The following is a 20,819-nucleotide window of genomic DNA, read 5'->3' as shown; positions in this document are numbered from 1 at the left end:
AGCTATCTTCTCTCATCTGTAAAATGGGCATAATAAATTAAACACCTTTTGATAAGAGAGAAAAGCCAGTTGAAATGAGTCGGGAGTAAGCAACTCATTTCATGTTTTCTCCCTACCTCAAGCTGGAAAATTCAGAAATTCAGGGTGGGGAGTGTCACTGGGAGGTCGGTGGAGGTGGATGGGGGTCCCAAGCAGCTTGCTTCCTCCGGCTGGCCCCAGTTCAGCCCCACCCACAGTTCCTGCGAGTTGCTTCGCTCTCTTCCCACCCGGCACCGAATTTCTTCCCAACGAAGGCATTGCGCAAAGCCGACCTCTGGTCCCTTGCCTGCCGTCCCAGAAGCTGGCTTCGTGCCCCCACTTCCCAGCTGCGCTCCTAGCCATAGGCCCCCGGAGCCTGGCCAGTCACGTGGCATCTCAGTCCTTTTTGGCCGGCTTCCTTCAGGATCCTTATTTAACTTTCCCCTCCCTGCTCTGTTCCAGTCCCTGAGCGCACCACACCCGCTCTGAGGGACTGGAATCTCAGCTCTGTCTCCCCGAGGGACCTCGGGCCTCAGTTTTTCCGCCTCTTAAGTGGGGCCCCCACCCTGGGACTGCTTCGGCTTTTTTCGTTGCTTATGCTTTCCTTCCTCTCCCACCCCCCACCCTCCACCGGTCTTGTGAGCAACTCTGTGGGCTCGATTCTCTTCGGACCCTGGAGGGGAGGGGAAGAGAGGAGGGGAGAAGGAGCCCGGGATTCCTAAAGGGGATCGCATAACTGGTCTAAAAGAAAATTCACGAGGCAACAGGGTGAAACTGGCCAGCCTCTGGCTTCAGACAGATGTGGATTCGAATCCTACTTTGCCTCTGACCAACTGCTGATTTTAAAACCCCCTTCTTTCTGGGCCTCAGCTGTCCCCTCTGCGGAATGGAGCCCTACTGGAGATTAAGGGCCGGAAGCGCCTCGCAGGGCATCTCCGACCCGAACCAGTAAGGCCCCCGACCCCGCGCCCTTTCCCCGGGTCCAGAGCGCCTCGCCTCCCAATCCCGGTCCCTCCGCCGCAGGCTCCTCCTCCACTGACATCAGAGCCGCAGGCGGGCGGAGAGAGCCAGCGAGCCCGAGCCTGAGCCCGAGCCCCAGAAGAGAGCCAGCCAGCGAGCGAGGGAGCGGGCGGGCGGCCGGGCGCGCAGCGGCTGCGGACGGCGGCCAGAGCTCGGCGCCAGCCACCTCGGGCCTTCCAGCCAGCCCCGCGGCGGGGCAGCCGCAGGTACAGCCGGGGGCCGCCACCTGCGCCCCTGGGCGCTGCGGGGGAACGGCGGGAACCCCCAGCCACCAGTGTCCTCCCTCAAGGAACGGCCGCTGGGTATCCTCCTGGGCGGGCTGGACCCTGACGGGCAGGGCTGGGCCTTTCTCCCCCACCTCTGCCCCGGGCCCAGCTGGTGCCAGGCAGGCCCATGGGAAACTGAGTGGGCAACAGAGGACGGTGGGGAGGCGGGGGCCTGTGCGTGTGTGCGTGCGTGTGTGTGTGTGTGTGCGTGTGCGTGTGTGTGTCTGTGCGCGCGCATTCAGCTGGCCCTGAATGTGGAAGAGCGTGGGCATTTGGAGGTACAGATGTGGGGGCGGGAGTAGGGTGTACTAATTAATGTCTTAGGACAGGCATGTGGATCGGACACGGGGTTGCAGTGCCTTGTGTAAGGGTATCCTTATGGGTGGGGATATCTGGGAATCAGTGGTTTTTGTTGCAGAGGGGTGTTCAGGTGCTGTATGTGCTGGTATTTGGCTCTAAGGGTACTAAGTCAGAGTTGGAAGGCGGTGTACCATTGTGTACTAAGGATGTTTGGAGTTATGCCTGTAAGGAGTTGGCGTTTGGTTTGGGTTGGAGTATAGAAACTCCTAGGATATGGAATGGAGGAGCTGAGGCTGCAGGATATGAGTGAATCTGGGGTGTCTGTATATGGGACTGTGGAGTGTGTGTTGTGTCTGGGCATCATCTTGTCCAGGTGCATGTGGATGTGAGTTTTGGGTGAAGGTTGTTTGGATGGACAGGCAAGTAAGTGTTCAGATGTAAGAATGTCTGGGGGAATGTGTGTGTGGAGCTGTGGGCTGTCTGGGTGCACTTGTATGATCAGGTGTCACGGGATCTGCCTCCAAGGTGTGCTGGATCTGGGAGGCAGATGTTTGGTTCAGGGGTATGGATGCAGCTTAGTGTGGGATGTCTGGTGCAGGCATGTATGTGGACTGTGCCACTGGGATGGGTGGCCAGGGTCCCCTGGGAACAAGGTCCTATTCAAGGAGTGGAATCTCGTAGCAGGGGCTCTAGTCAGGGCACCGTCCCCAGAGGAAAAGAGAGAGGTCACGTAGTATGCTGGGCTGTTTTGGCCTCACCCTCTATGTGCCTGCAATAGGGCTGAGATCCTGTGTTCTGTGATTGGGCCCCAATTTGGCTTCATACCAGAAAGACCCTTGAGGGCAGCTCCTCCATGGCCTTTGCCCTCAGCAAGCTTAGCTGGGGCCCCAACAGGGTGTCACATGGGCATCTGGACCAGCCTCCATCCACGTGAAACTTCAGTCTTCCCATTTTCCACCTGATAAATGGGGAGAGCTCCCACCCTCTCCATCTGGATGAGACAGAGGTCTCAGCAGGGGAAGGCCCAGGTTGGATCTTGGTGAGATGGGGCTAGGACCATTTCTCAGGCTGCTGGGACCTAGATGGGGAGTCGGAAGGAGAGGTTTGGGGAGCTCCAGCTGTTGCTGCTGTTACCGTGGTAACAGTGCAGAAAGAGCTATTTTAAAATGTGGCTGAGATATTGCTGGAAGCCCAGGCTGCCGGAAACCTGATTTCTGAGAGGCCAGGAGGGGAGAAAAAGGAGGAGGGAGAGGATACACCCCAGCAATTCCCAGGGTGGGGCTGGGACATTGCTGGTTCTGGGGGCAGGGGGATCTTCCAGGCTGTGCACATCTACCAGCTGCTCTGGGGTTTTATTTGTTGTACTGCCAGAGGTCAGGGTTTCCCTGAGTGTTTGGATTTGGAGAGGCGGAAACTGGGAAGTGAGCTTGAATAATTGAATGAATGAATGCATGACTTTGTTGAATAAAGAATTTTGCTGTCACCATGAAAGACTTTTCTCTAGGCATAAGAATTTGTTGAATGGATGTTGTTGAATAAACAAATGACTGGTGAATGAATGAATGTTTGTTGAATAATTTTGTCAAATGAATAAATCAAGGAATGAATTAATGCAGGTTGAATGACTGAATAGGGCTTGCAAGAAAATTCCCAGGCAGAAGGCTGGCCCCATTGAGTCTCCTCCTTCCATTTCTCTTCCTAGGAGCCCTGGCTGTGGCTGGGGGGCAGTGGACCATGCCAGGGGCAGTGGAAGGCCCCAGCTGGAAGCAGGCAGAGGACATCAGAGACATTTATGACTTCCGAGATGTTCTTGGCACGTGAGTCTTGGGGCAGGATGGGGGACTGGCTGGTTGAAGGACGCTGAGTTCCGGGTGGTACTTCCTCTGGTCAGTTGATCAATGCTTCCTGTTTCCTGCAGCCCAGGCCGTGTGGCAGCTCTGCCTAGGGCCTAGACTGGCCCCAGCAATTCACTTCTGGCTGGCAATGGGTGGGACAGGGACTGCTCTTCCCAGAGCTGGGTTGTTGTTGAAGAGAGAAGCAGGTGAGAGTGAAGGGGCCAGTCTATCTAACTTGCTGCCAAGAGCTGGGTGTTCTAGCCTAGGTTTGGAAACTGAGGCTGGACATGGCTCTGTTCTTGGTGCTAGAAATCTATAAATAGCTCAGACCTGGTCTCTGCCCCTCAAGATGATCCCATACACGTGAGAGAGACAGACCAGAGAAAATGACAACAGGGTGTGTGCTGTGTTCCAGTTAAGATTGGGAATGAGGGCTTTGTAGAGCCAGAGAAAGCTGTGCTTCTGCCTGGGGGAAAACTTCCTGGAGAAGGAAGCTTGGATCTGGGGCCTGAAGGATGGGTAAGTGTGTACCTGTCAGAGAGGAAGAAGGGCATTCTAGACAGAAGGAATAGCATAACCAAAGGCTCAGAGGCATGGTATGTGTGGAAAGGGGCGGAGTCTGGTGGAGCTTTAAATCAGAGGCTGAGGAAGAGTGGATGGAAAAGGCTGGAGATGAGAGAGGAACAGTTTGTGTAGGGCCTTGAAGGAGGCTGGACATTATCCTATGGGTCACAGGAAGACATTTACGATTTTTTGGCAGATTTGTAATTCAGGATAGTCACCCCAACCACAGCTTACAGGGTAAATTGGAGAGGGACAAGATTGTGAACCCAGTGATGACGTTATCACAGTCACTAGTTTTCCCCGATGATTTAAATTTCTCCATGAGAAATGCTTTACATCCATTTATAACTTCTTATTCTCCCCAGGAAAGCAAATAGATATGAAAATAATGCCCTAGTAAACCCTCCTTAATCAGTGAACTTTACAGTAAATGATTTCATTTCAGTAAGAATATAAATCACCTGAGGATTTTGTTAAAATGTAGATTCTGATTTAGTACTCTGGGGTGGGTCCTAAGATTCTGTATTTCTAAAAAGTTTCCAGGTGACACTGATGGTTCTTCCAGGTTCTAAAAGATGTTAAATTATCCATGACTCAAATTGGCTTTAGCAGAAAAAGGAATGAATCAACAGAGCAGTCAGAAAGCTCAGGTGTAGACTTTAGGCATGGCTATATCCAGAGGCCCATGTGATGTTATCAAGAAACATTTTTCAGGTCTGACTTCCTTTGTGTTGGCTTCATTCTCAAGCAGGCTCTTACTAAGTGGTGGCAGAGATAATCACCAATAGCTCCAGGCTTACATTCTACTAGCTTAGCAGGAAACAGCCTCATTCTCAAAGCCAGTAACTTTGCTTGCATCACATGACCGGTTACTGTGGCGAGGGGATAGACTACTCTGACTGGCCAGGCCTTGGTCTAGAGGTGGTCATCATATAAACCATGGAGAATGGAAGAGAGTCTGGAGGGAAACTGGGGTTCTAGCTAACCTTGTGAATACCCTTTCCACATAGGGGGGCTTTCTCGGAGGTAATCTTGGCAGAAGACAAGAGGACGCAGAAGCTGGTGGCCATCAAATGCATCGCCAAGAAGGCCCTGGAGGGCAAGGAGGGCAGCATGGAGAATGAGATCACTGTCCTGCACAAGTGCGTGGGCCACAGCCTGTCCCTGCCCTAGGTTGACCCTACCTTGACCCTCCTGTCCTGCCCTTCCCTGCTTTGGGCAAATCATTTAAACTCTGAGCTGCAAATTGCTTACTTATAAAATGGGGATAATGATTTCCACTTGACAGGGTTGCGGGGAACAGTAAGGGTCCTTTATTTAAGTGCCTGGTGCAACAGCTAACATGACATATGTGATTGAGATGCCAGTGCTTATTTATAGTGATTTAATCTATTCAATCAGTTCTCAAGGTCAATCCTGAACACAGCTTGGACCCACATATTTCAACTGGTGTTATCTTTAGACCTACCTCAATTTCCCTCCATATATTAAAACCACTCAACAAGTTGTAAAATGCCTGTCTGGCTGGGTGCAGTGGCTCATGTCTGTAATCCAAGCACTTTGGGAGGCTGAAGCAGGAGTATCTCTGTTTTTTGGGTCAGAGTTTCACTCTGTCACCCAGGCTGGAGTGCAGTAGCATGCTCAATGGCCACTGCAACCTCGACCTGCTGGGTTCAGGCCATCCTTCTACCTCAGCCTTCCAAGTAGCTGGAACCACAGGCATGCACCACCATGCCAGCTAATTTTTTGATTTATTATAGAAACAAGTTCTTGCCATGTTGTTCAGGCTCAGGCAATCCTCTCATCTCCGTCTACCAAAGTGCTGGGATTATGGGCATGAGCCACTGCACCGGCAACAGGAAGATCTCTTTAGGCCAGGAGTTTAAGACCAGCCTGGGCAACATAGCCAGACCCCCATCTCTACAAAAAATAAAAAATCAGCCTTGTGTGCTGACATGAGCCTGTAGTCCTCCCTATTACTTCAGCAGGAGGATTACTTGAGCCTAGGAGTTCAAGGTTACACTGAACTATGATCTTACCACTGCACTTCAGCTTGGGCAAGAGAATGAGATCCTAACTTAAAAAAAAATGCTGTCTGCTGACCCTCAGGCTAAATCCACAACTAAGTGGTCTATGACTTGCTCATGTTGATATGGAGCTGCTTGCCTTCACTGGAGTTTGTAGAGAATCTTCACTTACAGTCCGTCTCCATCAGGGGCTGAGGGCAGCTAGGAGAATGAAGCCTAGAGGACAAGGGTCTTGCCCACAGTTACAAAGCCAGTTTGTGGCACAGCTGAATCTTTCACATCATAAGATCAATTACTTTTATTGGTTCATGTATTGAGTTTTTATTATGTGCTAGGCACTGTGCCAAGCATCTTACCTGCATTATCTCATGAGATCCTTACCCCAACTCTTTGATGGAAGTACTATCATTGGCATTATTTTAGCTTATTATTATTATTATTTTGGAGTTGGAGTCCCACTGTCACCCAGGCCGAAGTGCAATGGCATGCTCACAGCCACAGCAGCCTCGACCTGCTAGGCTTGGGCAATCCTTTCGCCTCAGCCTTCCAAGCAGCTAGAACCACAGGAGTGTGCCAGTAAGCATGGCATACTTTAAAAAATTTATTGTGGAGACGAGGTCTTGCCAAGTTGCCCAGGCTGGTCTAGAACCCCTGGGGTGAGGCAATCCTCTCGCCTCCATCTCCCAAAGTGCTGGGATCACAGACGTGAGCCACCACACCCAGCTAAAATTTTTATATTTTTAAATTTTAATTGTTTTTTGTTTTTTTGAGTCAGAGTCTCACTCTGTCACCCAGACTGGAGTGCAGTGGCACACTTACAGCCACCACAGCCTTGACATGCTGAGCAGGGGATCCTGCCACCTCAACCTTCCAAATAGTTGGAACCACAGGCATGTGCCACTACACCCAGCTAATTTTTTCATTTATTGTAAAGACAAGATCTCGCCAAATGGCCCAGGTTGGTCTTGAACCCTCGGGCTCAGGCAATTCTTTCATTTCTGCCTCCCAAAGTGCTGAGATTACAGGCGTGAGCCACAGTACCTGGCTAAAATTTTTATATGTTTTAATTTTTATTTTCTGTATAGATGGGATCTCACTGTGTTGCCCAGGCTGGTCTTGAACTCTTGGCCTCAAGCAATCCTCCTGCTTCAGTCTCCCAAAGTCCTAGGATTATAGGTGTGAACCACTGAGTCCAGCCAGGAAACTCTTTAAAAAAGTTATACATCAGCTGGGTGTGGTGATGCACCCATAGTCCCAGCTACTCTGGGGCCAAGACAGGAGGATTGCTTGAGCCCAGGAGTTCAAGACTTTGAACACAGGTGTGTTACAATCACACCTGTGGATAGCCACTGCACTCTAGCCTGGCCAACAGAAGGACCCTGTCTTTAAAAAATTAACAACAATAACAAAAAAAAACCCTCATATATTGATCAGTGCTGTGAGGTGAAAAGACTTGTAACCAAATAGCACATGATAGAGGCAGGATTTGGACCTAGATCTGTCTGATGCCAGAACTCAGTGTTTACACCTCAGTTCTCTTGCCTCCCAAGAAATTATAATAAATCACGGTAAATCAGTTTTTCGCTTTGAGGCCTATATCCTACGTTTCTACTGCCTAGGTTTGCAGGTGGTGGGGAGGTGGTTGAGTTGTCCTTAGCTCTGAATCACATCTTTTTTTTTTTTTTTCAATGAGTTGGCATCTTGCTATGTTGCTCAGGCTGGAGTGCATGGCTATTCACAGGTGCAGTCATAGCACACTGCAGCTTAGAACTGCTGGGCTGAAGTGATCCTCCTGTCTCAGCCTCCCAAGTAGCTGGGACTATAGGTGCATGCCACTGTGCCTAGCTGAACCACCTCATTTCTCTTTTCAGGATCAAGCACCCCAATATCATAGCTCTGGATGACATCTATGAAAGTGGGGGCCACCTCTACCTCATCATGCAGCTGTGAGTGGCCCACCTCTGCCCTTTCCTCACACTTCCTCCTGCTGCCTCCACTCTCTTGGCCAGACTGCCCTATCCCTTGCTGCAGGGTATCGGGCGGCGAGCTGTTTGACCGCATTGTGGAAAAAGGCTTCTACACAGAGCGGGATGCCAGCCGCCTCATCTTCCAGGTGCTGGATGCTGTCAAGTACCTGCATGACCTGGGCATCGTACACCGGGATCTCAAGGTGGGGCTCAAGGGAGTATGGTGAGTTGGGGCACCCAGGGGTTGGGCCATTGCAGACCTTGCACTGTCTCACCTTGGGCACCTCTTACCCCTTCACCGAGCCTTGAAAAAAAGTTGGATGGGACAGCAAAGCATCAAGAAAGCCAAGCTGGGCTCGGTGGCTCAGCCTGTAATCCCGCGCCTTTGGGAGGCTGAGGTGAATGGATTGCCTGAGCCCGCAGGTTCGAGACCCGCCTGGGCAACTTGGCGAGACCTCATCTCTACAATAAATCAAAAAATCAGCCTGGCGTGGTCGCGCATGCCTGTAATTCCGGCTACTTGGAAGACTGGGCGGAAGGATCGCCGGAGCCCAGCAGGTCAAGGCTGTGGTGGCCGGAAGCGGCCACTGCACTCCAGTCTGGGTGACAGAGTGAGACTCCAACTAAAAAAAAAAAAAAGAAAAAAGCCAGAAATCCTGGAAATCCTACTCCTTAGAGACAGCGATGGTGTTAACATTTTGTAGTACATCTCATTCCAGTTTAGGAGAAGAGCACTGGGGGACAGATCTGGTTTTGAATTCTGGCCCTGTTACTCCTTAACCGTGGGTTCTTGGGCAAATCACTTTGCCTCTGAAGGCATCAGCTTCCTCATCTGTAAAATAGTTTGTTCAGACTGGCCTGCAGGGATGTGGTAAGAATGACATGAAGCACTCAAAAATTTCTTGAGGGTTACAATACACACCTGAAGTTTATAGAACGTTCCCTCCCAAACCCCCTTAGCCTTTGTTCTTTCTGGAACTTTTGGTTTTTTTGAGAACTTCCTTGATATTCTTATCCCTCCAGCCAAGATGGCAGCCATGAAGCCACCGTGGTTTTGGGGGTGTCCACTGTTTCTCAGGGGGTGCTTGGGGAGGCAGAAGGTTCTACCAGCCTCTAGCTATCTCTGACTACCTCTTCCCCTCCCTCCTACCCCCAAGCCAGAGAATCTGCTGTACTACAGCCTGGATGAAGACTCCAAGATCATGATCTCCGACTTTGGCCTCTCCAAGATGGAGGACCCGGGCAGTGTGCTCTCCACTGCCTGCGGGACCCCGGGATACGTGGGTGCGAAGGGCCCTAGGCTGGGCTGTGGAAGGGGTAGGGACCATGAACTGCAAGGCAGAGATTGGTCACCACCATGTCCCCTTCTCTCCATAGCCCCTGAGGTCCTGGCCCAGAAGCCCTACAGCAAGGCCGTGGATTGCTGGTCCATTGGGGTCATTGCCTACATCCTGTAAGTGCGGGCTTGGCCATGGCAGGGTGTGGCTCGAGTTGTTCTCTTCCCTGCTTTCCTCCCTTTGCTATTCCTTCCTTTCTTTAATTGTAGTTATTGCTACCAATTAATTACTAATATTACTTTATTCGATAGATACTATGTTTCAGGCACTGTGCCAAGCACTGGGGATTTAGCAGAGAGTAAACCCTGCCCTCAGGGAGCTGACCTTCCACTAGGGGAAACTGACAATCAACAAGTAAATAAATCTTCAAAATAGCATCAGGTTATAAAGAAGGCTGTGGAGAAAAATCAAGCTGGTGTAGGGAGACAGGGATGATGCCATTTCAGGTGGGGAGGTCAGGGAAGGCCTTATTGTAGAGGTGACATCCAAGTGCAGTGACGGAGTCAAACATTTAAGGTATGGGGGGAAAGTGGTGTAGGCAGAGGGGACAGCAAGTATAAAGGCCCTGAAGAGGGCCAGATGGCAGCGTGTTCAAGGAACAGAAAGAAGGCCAGTGTAGCTAGACAGGAGTGAGGAGGAGGGGAGGGACAGAGTTTACTAAGGGGGAACTGCTTCCTGTGGGTCCTGCCTGACCCCTGGGACTGCCCCAAAGCTCAACCCATGTCAGTGAGTGCACAGGAAGTGGAAATGAGGATGAATTTCTCTCTGCCCAGGCTCTGTGGTTATCCGCCCTTCTATGATGAGAATGATGCCAAACTTTTTGAACAGATTTTGAAGGCCGAGTATGAGTTTGACTCTCCTTACTGGGACGACATCTCTGACTCTGGTATTCTTGGCTTTGCCTTCTTACCCTGGGCCCTGCCTCTGGTACCTTTCTCATCTGCTTTGGGGGGTGGCGGGGGTGGGGGTAGTTTCCCTACTACCTTCCTTCTGTCAGATTCTCCAGCCCCAGACTAAGCTGTCTTGGAGACCAGATAACCTACTCAGGGTTCTTCCCTCTGCTTGGCCCCCCAGTCTGAGAAACTTGTTTTAATCCTTCCATTTGTGCTCCCATTAGGAAGCAAAACTGTGAAGCCATATCATTTCATTACACATCAATGGGAATACACTAAGTAGATTCTTTAAGAACAAGTTTTTCTTAGGTCAGGTGCGGTGGCTCATGCTTGTAATCCTAGCACTTTGGGAGGCGGAGGCAAAAGAATTAACCTCAGCTCAGAGGTTCGAGACCAACCTGAGCAACATGGCGGAACCTCATCTCTACAATAAATTTAAAAATTAGCCAGGCATGGTGGCGCATGCCCTGTCGTTCCAGCTACTTGGAGGCCTGAGGCAGAAGGATGGCCTGAGCCCAGCAGGTCGAGGCTGCAGTGGCTGTGAGCATGCCACTGCACTCCAGCCTGGGTGACAAAGTGAGACTCCAACTCAAAAAAAAAAGGGCAAGTTTTCCTTAAGAGAGGGAGAGCTGGAAGGGTTGAGGTGGGAGTAAGGGTGTTAGAAGAAGAGCAAAGGCCAGGTGAGGTCATGCATGAAAAGATCTGGCCTCTCTGTGTTGCCTCTGGCCATCTCTGCCAACCCTGAGGGAGTGGATCCTATATCTTGGAGGTGTTCACAGGCACTATCACGCTGTCTCTGTCTTTACTTTTGTCTTGGGGGTTCAGCCAAAGATTTCATCCGGCACTTGATGGAGAAGGATCCAGAGAAGAGGTTCACCTGTGAGCAGGCCTTGCAGCACCCATGGTGAGAGTTCCCATAAGCTGTGGGTTGGGGTGGGGTATGGGCCCCCAGGCCTGCCTGCCCTCACAGGCAACTCTCCACATATCCCTCTTAGGATTGCAGGAGACACGGCTCTAGATAAGAATATCCACCAGTCAGTGAGTGAGCAGATCAAGAAGAACTTTGCCAAGAGCAAGTGGAAGGTGAGTCCGTGTCCCTCATCCTGGGTCCTGGCCTCCCCAGACTTCTCCCCACCCCCATCCAGGCTCAGCTCACACAGCACCCAACATCAAATTGGGCACACACTAACTGCTCAGCACGCCTACCCAAGGACTTCATGCATTAATTCAACAAACGCTCCCTGACACCTATTCTATTCCAGAGAGTGTCCCTGACCTCCAAGTCTAGAGGAAGAACAGTCTATAATTCTTCAGGAGGCATCTGATCCAGCCTCTGGGGTCTGGGTAAGGTCAGAAAGGTGGTAATGACATGTCAGAGCTGTCAGTTGTGTAGAAATTAGCCAGGCACAGTGGAATAATGTCTGCAGCTATTCAGAGAAGTACAAGTGCTGAGACTGGCTAGAGTGGAGTTGCTGAGCAGATTGAGAGGCAGGAGCCTAGGCTGGAGAAGCAGGTAGGGCCAGGCTACTTGGGGCTTCAGTGGAGCACCAACTTGATCCTGAGGGCACTGAGCAGCCCCAGAAGAATCTTAAGCAGAAATTTTCCCCTTGAAAGGCTCAAAGGATGCCGATAACAGCATGGAGTGAACACAGAGATTCATCAGGACACTGTGGTGGAGATGCAGGCAGGAGATGGTGAGGGTTTAGACCAGAGCAGTAGTGACAGGAATAGAGAACAGTGGTTGATGCAGGAGTCATTTAGGAGGCAGAATCGACAAGAAGTGATGATGGAATGGATGTCTGGGGAAAGAGATCTTATTAAGGGCTGGCCCAGGATTGTATGGGAGGACAGAGTGGACAGTGGAATCATGACTGAGATGGCGATCTCAGGGGCAGGAACATGCCTCGAGAGGATGACTTTAGTTTTGGACATGGAGAATTAGAGGGATATGTGGGACATCTTGGTGAATATGTTGACTAGAGACTGATACACACAAACACACATGCATGCATGCATGCATATACTTGGGCAAGTTACTTAACCTCTCTGCACTCAGTTTCTTCCTTTGAAGATAGTGATGTTAATAGTGCCTACCTCAAAGAGTTTTGTGGGCCGGGCATGGTCATCTGTAATCCCAGCACTTTGGGAGGCCAAGGCGAGAGGACTGCCTGAACCTAGGAGTTCGATGCCAGCCTAGGCAACTTGGTGAGACGTCTCTACAATAAGTTAAAAAATTAGCTGGGTGTGGTGGCACACCCCTGTAGTTCTGACTACTTGGAAGGCTAAGGAAGAAGGATTGCCTGAGTTCAACAGGTAGAGGCTGGGGTGGCACATGATTGTGCCACTGCACTCCAGTCTTGGCAACAGAGTGAAGAGGGAGATTCTGACTAAAAAAAAAAAAAAGTTTTGTGAAGATTAAATTAATTACTATATATAGTGCTTAGAGCATTGCCTGACATATATATTGTTTACTATTATATATGACTAAGACTTAATTATATGTATACCAGGTGTGGTAGCTCATGCCTGTAATCCCGCACTTTGGGAGGCCAAGGTGGCCTTAATCAGTTGAGGCCCAGGAGTTTGAGAACAACCTGGGCAACAAAGAAAGACCCCCCCCCACCACCACTAGAAAAAATGAAATAATTAGCTGGGTGCAGTAGTTCACACCTGTAGTCCCAGCTACTTGGGAGGCTGAGGTGGGAAGATCACTTGAGCCCAGGAGTTTGAGACTACAATGAACTATGATCATGCCACTGTACTCCATCTTGGGACACAGAATGAAACCCTGTCTCTTTAAAAAGAATTATATGTAGAGAGTTACATAAATCTGTTCAGATATATGTATACACACGGTTAATATATGTGCATAAATACATACTTTGAATATAATTTAATAAAGCCTTGTAGAGGTTTGAGAAGTTTTAGGAGAATCAATAAATAGCATCTAAGTTAAAATAGGAGAACCCTACCACTAGCCCCCACTCTCTCAAAAGTCCCTTTTCCCCTCTCTCGCCACAGCAAGCCTTCAATGCCACAGCAGTCGTGCGGCACATGAGGAAGCTGCAGCTGGGCACAAGCCAGGAGGGGCAGGGACAGACGGCAAGCCACGGAGAGCTGCTGACCCCAGCAGCTGGGGGTGAGAGCAGGGCTCTGTGGAAGAGCATGGGTGGTCCATGAAGAGGCACCCAGGCTAGAATGGAGGGTCTGCCCCTGTAGCCAGCTCTGTTCTCTTTTCCCACACAGGGCCAGCGGCTGGATGCTGCTGTCGAGACTGCTGCGTGGAGCCGGGACCAGAACTGTCACCCACACTGCCTCCCCAGCTCTAGGGCCCTGGATCTAGGGTCAGGTGCCCTGCATGGGAAGGGTTGGGGGCAGCCTACTCTCCTTCCCAGAATGGAGGAGTTACCCTGCCCCACCCCCTCCTCACCCTTTCCCTTCCCTACCACTCCTCACGGCATTTTCCATACAAATGTTTCTATTTTATTGTTCCTTCTTGTAATAAAGGGAAGAAGATAAAACCATAGATAGCTCTATCTCCCTAAGTAGCCCACCCCCCACCTTGTTGTGCAAATTGACTGGTTATTTGGGGATGCCTGGCCCCTGAGGTAGCTGTAGCAAGCCCCCTCCCCAACATGAGACTGGGGGGGATGGGGAGAAAGAAGTGGGGAGTGGAGGGGAAAGATGTTTGGGAATTCCTTTGTCCAGGGCACACCCCACTTAGCCTTTTGACCCTTTGGACCCCTTTTTGCGCTTTGCTGGAGGCTCCTGAGCACAGCAGGGTTGGCGCAGGTCAGCACTGAACAGAACCTGTAGGGGAGGTAAGGTCTGTGTGGGAAGGAGGGCACACTGGGTTCAGAGATGGCGGGGCTGGTGTCAGTGCTGGGAGGTGGAAGAGTCGCAGGGAGCAGACTGGGCAAAAAAGTTCACTGGGGTTGGGGCTGGGTAGTTAGAGAGTCCTTTAGGGTCACCTGGGCGGTGGTGGTGGTGGAAGAGTCCATGTGGATGGATTGCTGGAAGAGTCTACTGGGTCAGAGTTGGGGGAGAAGTCCTGTGGGGTGGCTGGGCTGGAAGAGGAGGGGAAACCTAGGTACACTCACCGCTTGGGCCCAGCCGGCATATGGTCCCCATAGGCTCCGGAAAAAGTTTCCTAAATCAGAAGTGATGAAGCTAAATCAATAGGACCCTATGGCTCATGGAGTCTGAGGAAGAAGTAACTAAGAGAGTGACATATTTCTACCATCTCAGCCCACCACCAGCCCAAGCATCCCACTCTCCTCACCCAGTTCCTTGTTGGTCTGGGGGCTTGGGCCCTTTGCTTGGGATGTAGTGGGGTGCCATCTGTAGTCACGCTGGGCGATTTGCCACACGTGGACGTCCACAGGTACAGCCTGGGGCTTTTCTAGGGCCATCAGGCAGATGCAGTCAGCCACCTTTAACAGACACAGAGTGAGTTCTTGAGGAGGAATGGCAGGATCTGGCCAGCATGCTTCTTCTAGCCCCCAAGTCACTGCTTCCTCCTTTACCTTGAGGCTACTATAGTTCTATATTCTAAATCAACATATATTATATATTAATACTTTAAAAAATAGCTGTAGGCCGGGCGTGGTGGCTCATGCCTATAATCCCAGCACTTTGGGAAGCAGAGGTAAGAGGATTGCCTGACTCCAGGGGTTTGAGACCAGCCTGGGCAACTTGGCAAGACCTTGTCTCTACAGTAAATAAGAAAATTAGCAGGACATGGTGTTATATACCTTTAGTTCCAGCTACTTGGGAGGCTAAGGTGGAGGGACAGCCTGAGCGCAGTGGACTGAGGCTGCAGTGGCTATGAGTGTGCCACTGCACTCCAGCCTGGGTGACACAGTAAGACTCTGATTCAAAAAATAAATAAATAAAAATTTTAAAAAATCTTTGGGCAGGTGTGGTGACAGTAATCCCAGCGCTTTGGGAAGCCAAAGCGGAGGATCTCTTGAGGCCAGGAGTTTGAGAATAACCTAGGCAATATAGAGAAACCCTGTCTCTATTTTAAAAAAAATTCACAAAAATTCATTTTTTTAAACTACAGAGAAGTATAAAGAACAAAAATACAAATACCCTATTTCCAGTCATCCTACTGCTAGTTAACCCTATTGTCACCAAATAAAAGTTTTGTAAGCACATGTAATTTCAAGAAAAGAACAAAACATGGAAATGTCTTCCCATTTGTCTCCAGAAAGAAAGACACTTAAATTTCCTGCAATTCCTTCTGGAAATTTCTGCATACATATAGCAGCATATATACGTACCTGAACAATGGCCTTTCTCAAAATTCATTCAAGGGGCAATACCCTTTATACTCTTTTTGCACTCTGCTTTCTCTCAGAAAACATATGCTTATATTCTTTCCCCTTCCTGCTGTGCCTCCAGAAGCCAAGCCTCCACCCAGCTCTCAGACTTACTTCATTTCCTACTCCTTACTCTCAGTGTGGCTGGAGAGGGCAGCTCCTACTTCCCTGGGTCTCACCTTGGTGCCTACTCCAGGCAGGGCACAGAGGGCCTTGTGGGCCTCCTCATAGGGGGCCTCTCGTAGCTGTTGCAGCCAGGTCAACCCTCCCTGTTCTTCCAGGATGGCTTTGGCACTGGCATTCACGTAGCGGGCACGGTAACCCAGGCCCAGCTTCCTAAGGTGAGCTTCCACCTCTGGCCCTGTGGGGAATGGGGAAGAGAGCAGGGATCAGACATTCTCAAGTCCTTTTTGCCCTCAGACTAGTATGTGAACCCTCTCCCCACAGGAATGCTTTTCTTTTTCCTTTGAGTTGGATTCTTACTCTGTCGCCCAGACTGGAGTGCAGTGGCCGCTCCCGGCTACCACAGCCTCGACCTGCTGGGCTCAAGTGATCCTTCCTCCTCAGCCTTCCAAGTAGCTGGAACTACAGGCGCATGCTACCACGCCCAACTAATTTTATGATTTATTGTAGAGATGACGTCTCACCATGTTGCCCAGGCTGGTCTCAAACCTGCGGGCTCAGGCAATCCTCTCACCTCAGCCTCCCAAAGTGCTGGGATTATAGGCTTGAGCCACCACTCCCGGCCAGGAATGCTTTTCCTATGTAACTCCAGCCACCTCATCACCTTCTAGGAGATATGTTTATGTGCAAAATAAAGGGTTAAAGCCCAGGTTCTGCCCCTTTACAAATGTCTTCTAAGCCCCTACTATGCACTGGCATTGGAGCCCAACTCCAGTACAGGGAATGAGAAAGACTGCTGTCCTGGAAGAGTTCCCCAGATAAGTTCATTAACCTTTCCAAAGAGCATTCGCACCCATATCTTAAAACGACAACAACAACAACAACAAAAAACTTGTAATCCCAGCACTTTGGGAGGCTGAAGCGAGTGGACTGCCTGAGCCCGCAGGTTTGAGACCAACCTGGGCAACTTGGCAAGACCTCGTCTCTACAATAAATAAAAAATTAGCCGGGCATGGTAGTGCATACCTGTAGTTCCGGCTATTTAGAAGGTTGGGGTGGAAGGATCGCCAGAGTCCAGCAGGTTGATGTTGGGGTGACTGTGAGTGTGCCACTACACTCCAGTCTGGGTGACGGAGTGAGACTCCAATTAAAAAAAAAGGCGGGGGCATGGTGGCTCACCCCTATAATCCCAGCACTTTGGGAGGCCGAGATGAGAGGATTGCCTGAGTCCCTGGGTTTGAGACCAGTCTGGGCAACTTGGCAAGACCTTGTCTCTACAATAAATCCAAAAATTAGCCAAGCATGGTAGCTGCTTGGAAGGCTGAGGCAGAAGGATCGCCTGAGCCCAGCAGGTTGAGGAGTATGCCACTGCCCTCCAGCCTGGGCAACAGAATGAGACTACAACTCAAAAAAAAAAAAAAAAAATCAGGCAAGCACAGTGGCTCATGCCTATAATCTTAGCACTTTGGGATCCCAGGAATTTGAGAAAAGTCTGTGCAACATGGCAAGACCTCATCTCTACAATAAGTCAGAAAATCAACCAGGCATGGTGATGCATACCTGTAGTCCCAGGGAGGCTGAAGTGGAAGGATTGCCCAAGATTTCAGGTCCGGGCCGCAGTAGCTGTGAGTGTGCCACCGCACTCCAGTCTGAGCAACAGAGTGAGATTCTGACTCCCAAAAATAATAATAGCTTTAGGTATATCATGCTTACTTTTCTCAAGAACCCAGAAGACAGTACTTTTTTCCTCCTCATTTTGCAGGTGGAGAAACAAGGGCTTAGAAGAGGTAAAGTCACTTACTCATGGACCTCCTTGTAGCAGAAGATCTGAGACACCAAAGCTTGTGCTTTTTTTTTTTTTTTTTGGAGTTGGACTCTCACTCTGTCATCCAGACTGGAGTGCAGTAGCATGCTCACTCACCACAGCCTCAGCTTGCTGGGTTCAGGTGATCCTTCAGCTCAGCCTTTTAAGTAGCTGGAACTACAGGCATGCACCACCATGCCCAGTTTATTTATTTTTTATTTATTGCAGAGAGGCGGTCTTATCAAGTTGGCAAGGCTGGCCTCAAACTCCTGGGCTCAGGCAACCCTCTTGCCTCCACCTCCCAAAGTGCTTGGATTACAAGCATGAGCCACTGTACACAGCCAAGATCAGGTTTCTAAGCATCTAGTACATTCTCTTTTCTTGAGGCAGGCAGTCTTCTTGCTATACAGTTCCCAAGCACCTATCCTAGCGTGGTTCTCACAAGTGCTGATTGATATTTGTCCCTTAAAATACTTTCCTTACAGGGCTGCTGTGAACACGTGTTCTTGAATGCAAAATTGTCTGGTTCACTGTAGTGATACCAGCTTGAATTTTACATATACTTTCCATGTGCCAAACATTGTGCCAGGTATGTGTATTTTTTTATTCAATCCTTGTAACAGCCCTAATAGGTAAGTGCTATTATTTTTTAAAATTTATTTTATTTTATTTTATTTTTTTGAGTTGGAGTCTTACTCTGTCACCCAGACTGGAGTGCAGTGGCCGCTCCTGACCACCGCAGCCTCGACCTGCTGGGCTCCAGTGATCCTTCCGCCTCAGTCTTCCAAGTAGCTGGAACTACAGGCGCGCGATACCACACCCGGCTAATTTTTTGATTTATTGTAGAGATGAGGTCTCACTAAGTTTCCTAGGCGGGTCTCAAACCCACGGGCTCAGGCAATCCACTCACCTCAGCCTCCCAAAGCGCGGGATTACAGTGGTAAGTGCTATTATTATCCCATTTCACATATGAAGAGATTTTAGTACAGAGATGCCAAATAATGTGCCCAAGCAACAGAGTTGGGATTCAGACTCAGGCAGTCTGTCTCCAGAACGCATGTTCTTAACCCCAAACTTCTATACACTGTATACAGATGTTTTTCTGATGAAGCAATAAACCCATTGGGCAAAAAGCAGAGACTAGTGAGAGCTGACATTTCAGGTAGGAACAGGGAGGATGACCAGCTGATCAGATCAGGCAGTGTGATTCTGGATAGGGCCAGGGTTTTAGGAAGTCAGGAAGCCTTAAGGTGGTTACCAGGGCCAGTAAAGCTGATGGAGGGCCTGGGGGCAGGAGACCCATCTACTCACCAGCTAGGGCCTGTAGGCTGGGAAAGCCATGGTAGGTAACATCATCAAGCTGGATGAGTCGAGGTCCAAAGGCCTGGCACAGCCGCTCTACCATGCCAGTAATGCGAGTGATGTTGTTGTTGGAGGAACAGATGAAAGAGATAAGGCATTCGACGGGGTCTTGTCGCAGGAGTCGCACACCTGGGGACCAGAAAGGCAGGGGACAGAAGTACCTGCTCTCAGGAGTGGCCTCTTCTCACCCTCAGATCAGAACCTAGGCACTAAGACTCCTGGGGGATCCCAGAGGAATGAGAGACAGCATTGTGAGAGAAAGCAACACGGGACCTCTCATGCCACATGGCATCTTGTGAGGTCTGACTTACCATCCCATTTTACAGATAAAGAGGCCACAATGTGAGGGATTTGTGTTACTCTCTTCATTGCTGTATCCTCAGTTACACGACAGATGCTCTGTATATATTTACAGAATGAATGAAGGCACCTGCCCCAGGTCCTGCAGCCAGGAATGGGCTCAATGTCCTTGTCATTTCATTATGGTGATCAGCAGGATAAGAACAACGTAATAATTATTACTATGTGCCAGCACTATTCTAAGCACTTTTCATGTATTAGCTCCTTTAATCCTATGAAGTACATATAATCCCCATTTTAGTGAAACTGAGTCACAAAGAAGTAACTTAACCAGTGTCCAAGATCCCTGCCCCCACCCCAGGCTCTGTACTCACCTTGGAATTTCTGAGCCACCTCTTGGAAGTGGTAGTCCACAGAACCCCAATGGTGATATAGTTGAGCCAGGTTGACATCTAGCTGGAAGTACTTGCGCACGGCCTCCAGCTCCTCTAGTGTTGGTCTGCCATCCCAGCTCTTGTCCCCTCGGTACACAGTGCAGTAGAGCTGCTCCTCAGTCTGAGTCAGTGTCCACACTTGATCTGCCAGTACACCACTCCAGTGTGCAGGGCTTTGTTCCCTCCACCTAAGCTCCCAGGTACAAGGCAGCCTTAGATTCCCTTCTTGCTCACTTTGGAGTCTCTCCTATCCTACAACTGCTCCATGTACAAAACTGATTTACTAATTGCAAAGTAAAAGTGTTATCTTTTACATCGGTTATACTACTTAATTCTTACAATAATACTGCATAGACAGATTACCTCTACTTTATTTCATTCATTCATTCATTTGAGTCTGAGTCTCACTCTTTGCCCAGGCTGGAGTGCAGTGTGGCACGTTCACGGCCACCACAACCTCACCCAGCTGGGCTCAGGCAATCCTTCTGCCTCAGCCTTCCAAGTAGTTGGAACTACAGGCCTGCGCCACCACCGGCTAATTTTTTGATTTACTGTAGACCAACCTGGGCCATATTGCCCAGGTTGATCTCAAACCTGTGGGCTCAGGCAATCCTCTCACCACCGCCTCCCAAAGTGCCGGGATTACTGGCGTGAGCCACCGCGCCCGGCTACCCTACTTTATAAAAGCTGACCACCCAAGCCTGTTTCCTCTTTTGTACCCTGGGGTTTCTTCCATTACCCCTATAATTCCTTCGTACCCCTTGCTGGCAGTGCTGAGTCAGGAGCCATGGTCCCACTCACCGGAAGGACTGTCCAGAAGCCAGAACCAGGTCCAGGCGCAGCTCAGAGCGTGGACACGGGATGGAGACCCACAGGGTAGGGGAGGAGGCTAGAGTACGATGCCCCATGCTACTGTGCAGAATACAGCGGGCTACCATTTCCACGCCAGCCTCCGCCCCATAATGGCCCTGCCCACTCAGAACTAGATCATCTCGGCGCCCAAAGAGCCCGTCAGAGACCACGCCTCTTAAGGCCAAACCTACTGGGTCCTGGAATTCTCAGTCTCTTCAATTCATTTAACTCCTCCACTTCCTGCAGGGCCACACGTCCTTCACCAAAGCCCCGCCCCTCCCACTGCAGCCCCACCTCCTGCCCCAATCCTCCCGCTTCCCTGAGGTGCAGGTCCCGCCCCCTCCCCCGCCCCCAGGGCCTCTGCTCGCACACAGCTGTTACCCAGCTGCTGGA

General features: G+C 50.2%; 2 protein-coding genes across 7 annotated transcripts; one reads left to right on the top strand and one right to left on the bottom strand.

Moving 5' to 3' along the window:
- Window positions 1–1,058: 1,058 nt before the first annotated feature.
- CAMK1 (calcium/calmodulin dependent protein kinase I) lies at window positions 1,059–13,753 on the top strand. The gene is made up of 12 exons (XM_008068107.1): window positions 1,059–1,244; window positions 3,307–3,421; window positions 5,014–5,145; window positions 7,902–7,976; window positions 8,062–8,200; window positions 9,155–9,281; window positions 9,375–9,450; window positions 10,108–10,220; window positions 11,053–11,131; window positions 11,223–11,310; window positions 13,249–13,366; window positions 13,474–13,753. The coding sequence occupies exons 2-12, from the start codon at window positions 3,339–3,341 to the stop codon at window positions 13,554–13,556; spliced, it is 1,113 nt and encodes a 370-aa protein (XP_008066298.1). The 5' UTR covers window positions 1,059–1,244; window positions 3,307–3,338; the 3' UTR covers window positions 13,557–13,753.
- On the bottom strand, window positions 11,538–20,554 carry OGG1 (8-oxoguanine DNA glycosylase). Of its 6 annotated transcripts, none has more exons than XM_021717580.1 (7): window positions 20,376–20,554; window positions 19,515–19,762; window positions 18,790–18,969; window positions 15,731–15,912; window positions 14,510–14,660; window positions 14,328–14,377; window positions 11,538–11,558 (listed from the first exon to the last, which is right to left on the bottom strand). In XM_021717580.1, the coding sequence occupies exons 1-7, from the start codon at window positions 20,510–20,512 to the stop codon at window positions 11,538–11,540; spliced, it is 969 nt and encodes a 322-aa protein (XP_021573255.1). In that variant the 5' UTR covers window positions 20,513–20,554. The 6 variants fall into 6 exon arrangements, 4 of the variants coding, with proteins under 4 accessions (XP_021573255.1, XP_021573256.1, XP_021573254.1 ...); XM_021717581.1 differs by lacking the exon at window positions 11,538–11,558 and adding an exon at window positions 11,600–11,605; XM_021717579.1 differs by lacking the exon at window positions 11,538–11,558 and adding an exon at window positions 13,688–14,055.
- Between the last annotated feature and the right edge of the window lie 265 nt (window positions 20,555–20,819).

Source organism: Carlito syrichta, unplaced genomic scaffold (genome assembly GCF_000164805.1).
Source record: "Carlito syrichta isolate Samal-C Ts95f unplaced genomic scaffold, Tarsius_syrichta-2.0.1 Scaffold309865, whole genome shotgun sequence".
Lineage (NCBI taxonomy): Eukaryota > Metazoa > Chordata > Mammalia > Primates > Tarsiidae > Carlito > Carlito syrichta.
Note: the sequence above shows the minus strand (reverse complement) of the source record. Positions and strands in the feature narration are given on the sequence as shown.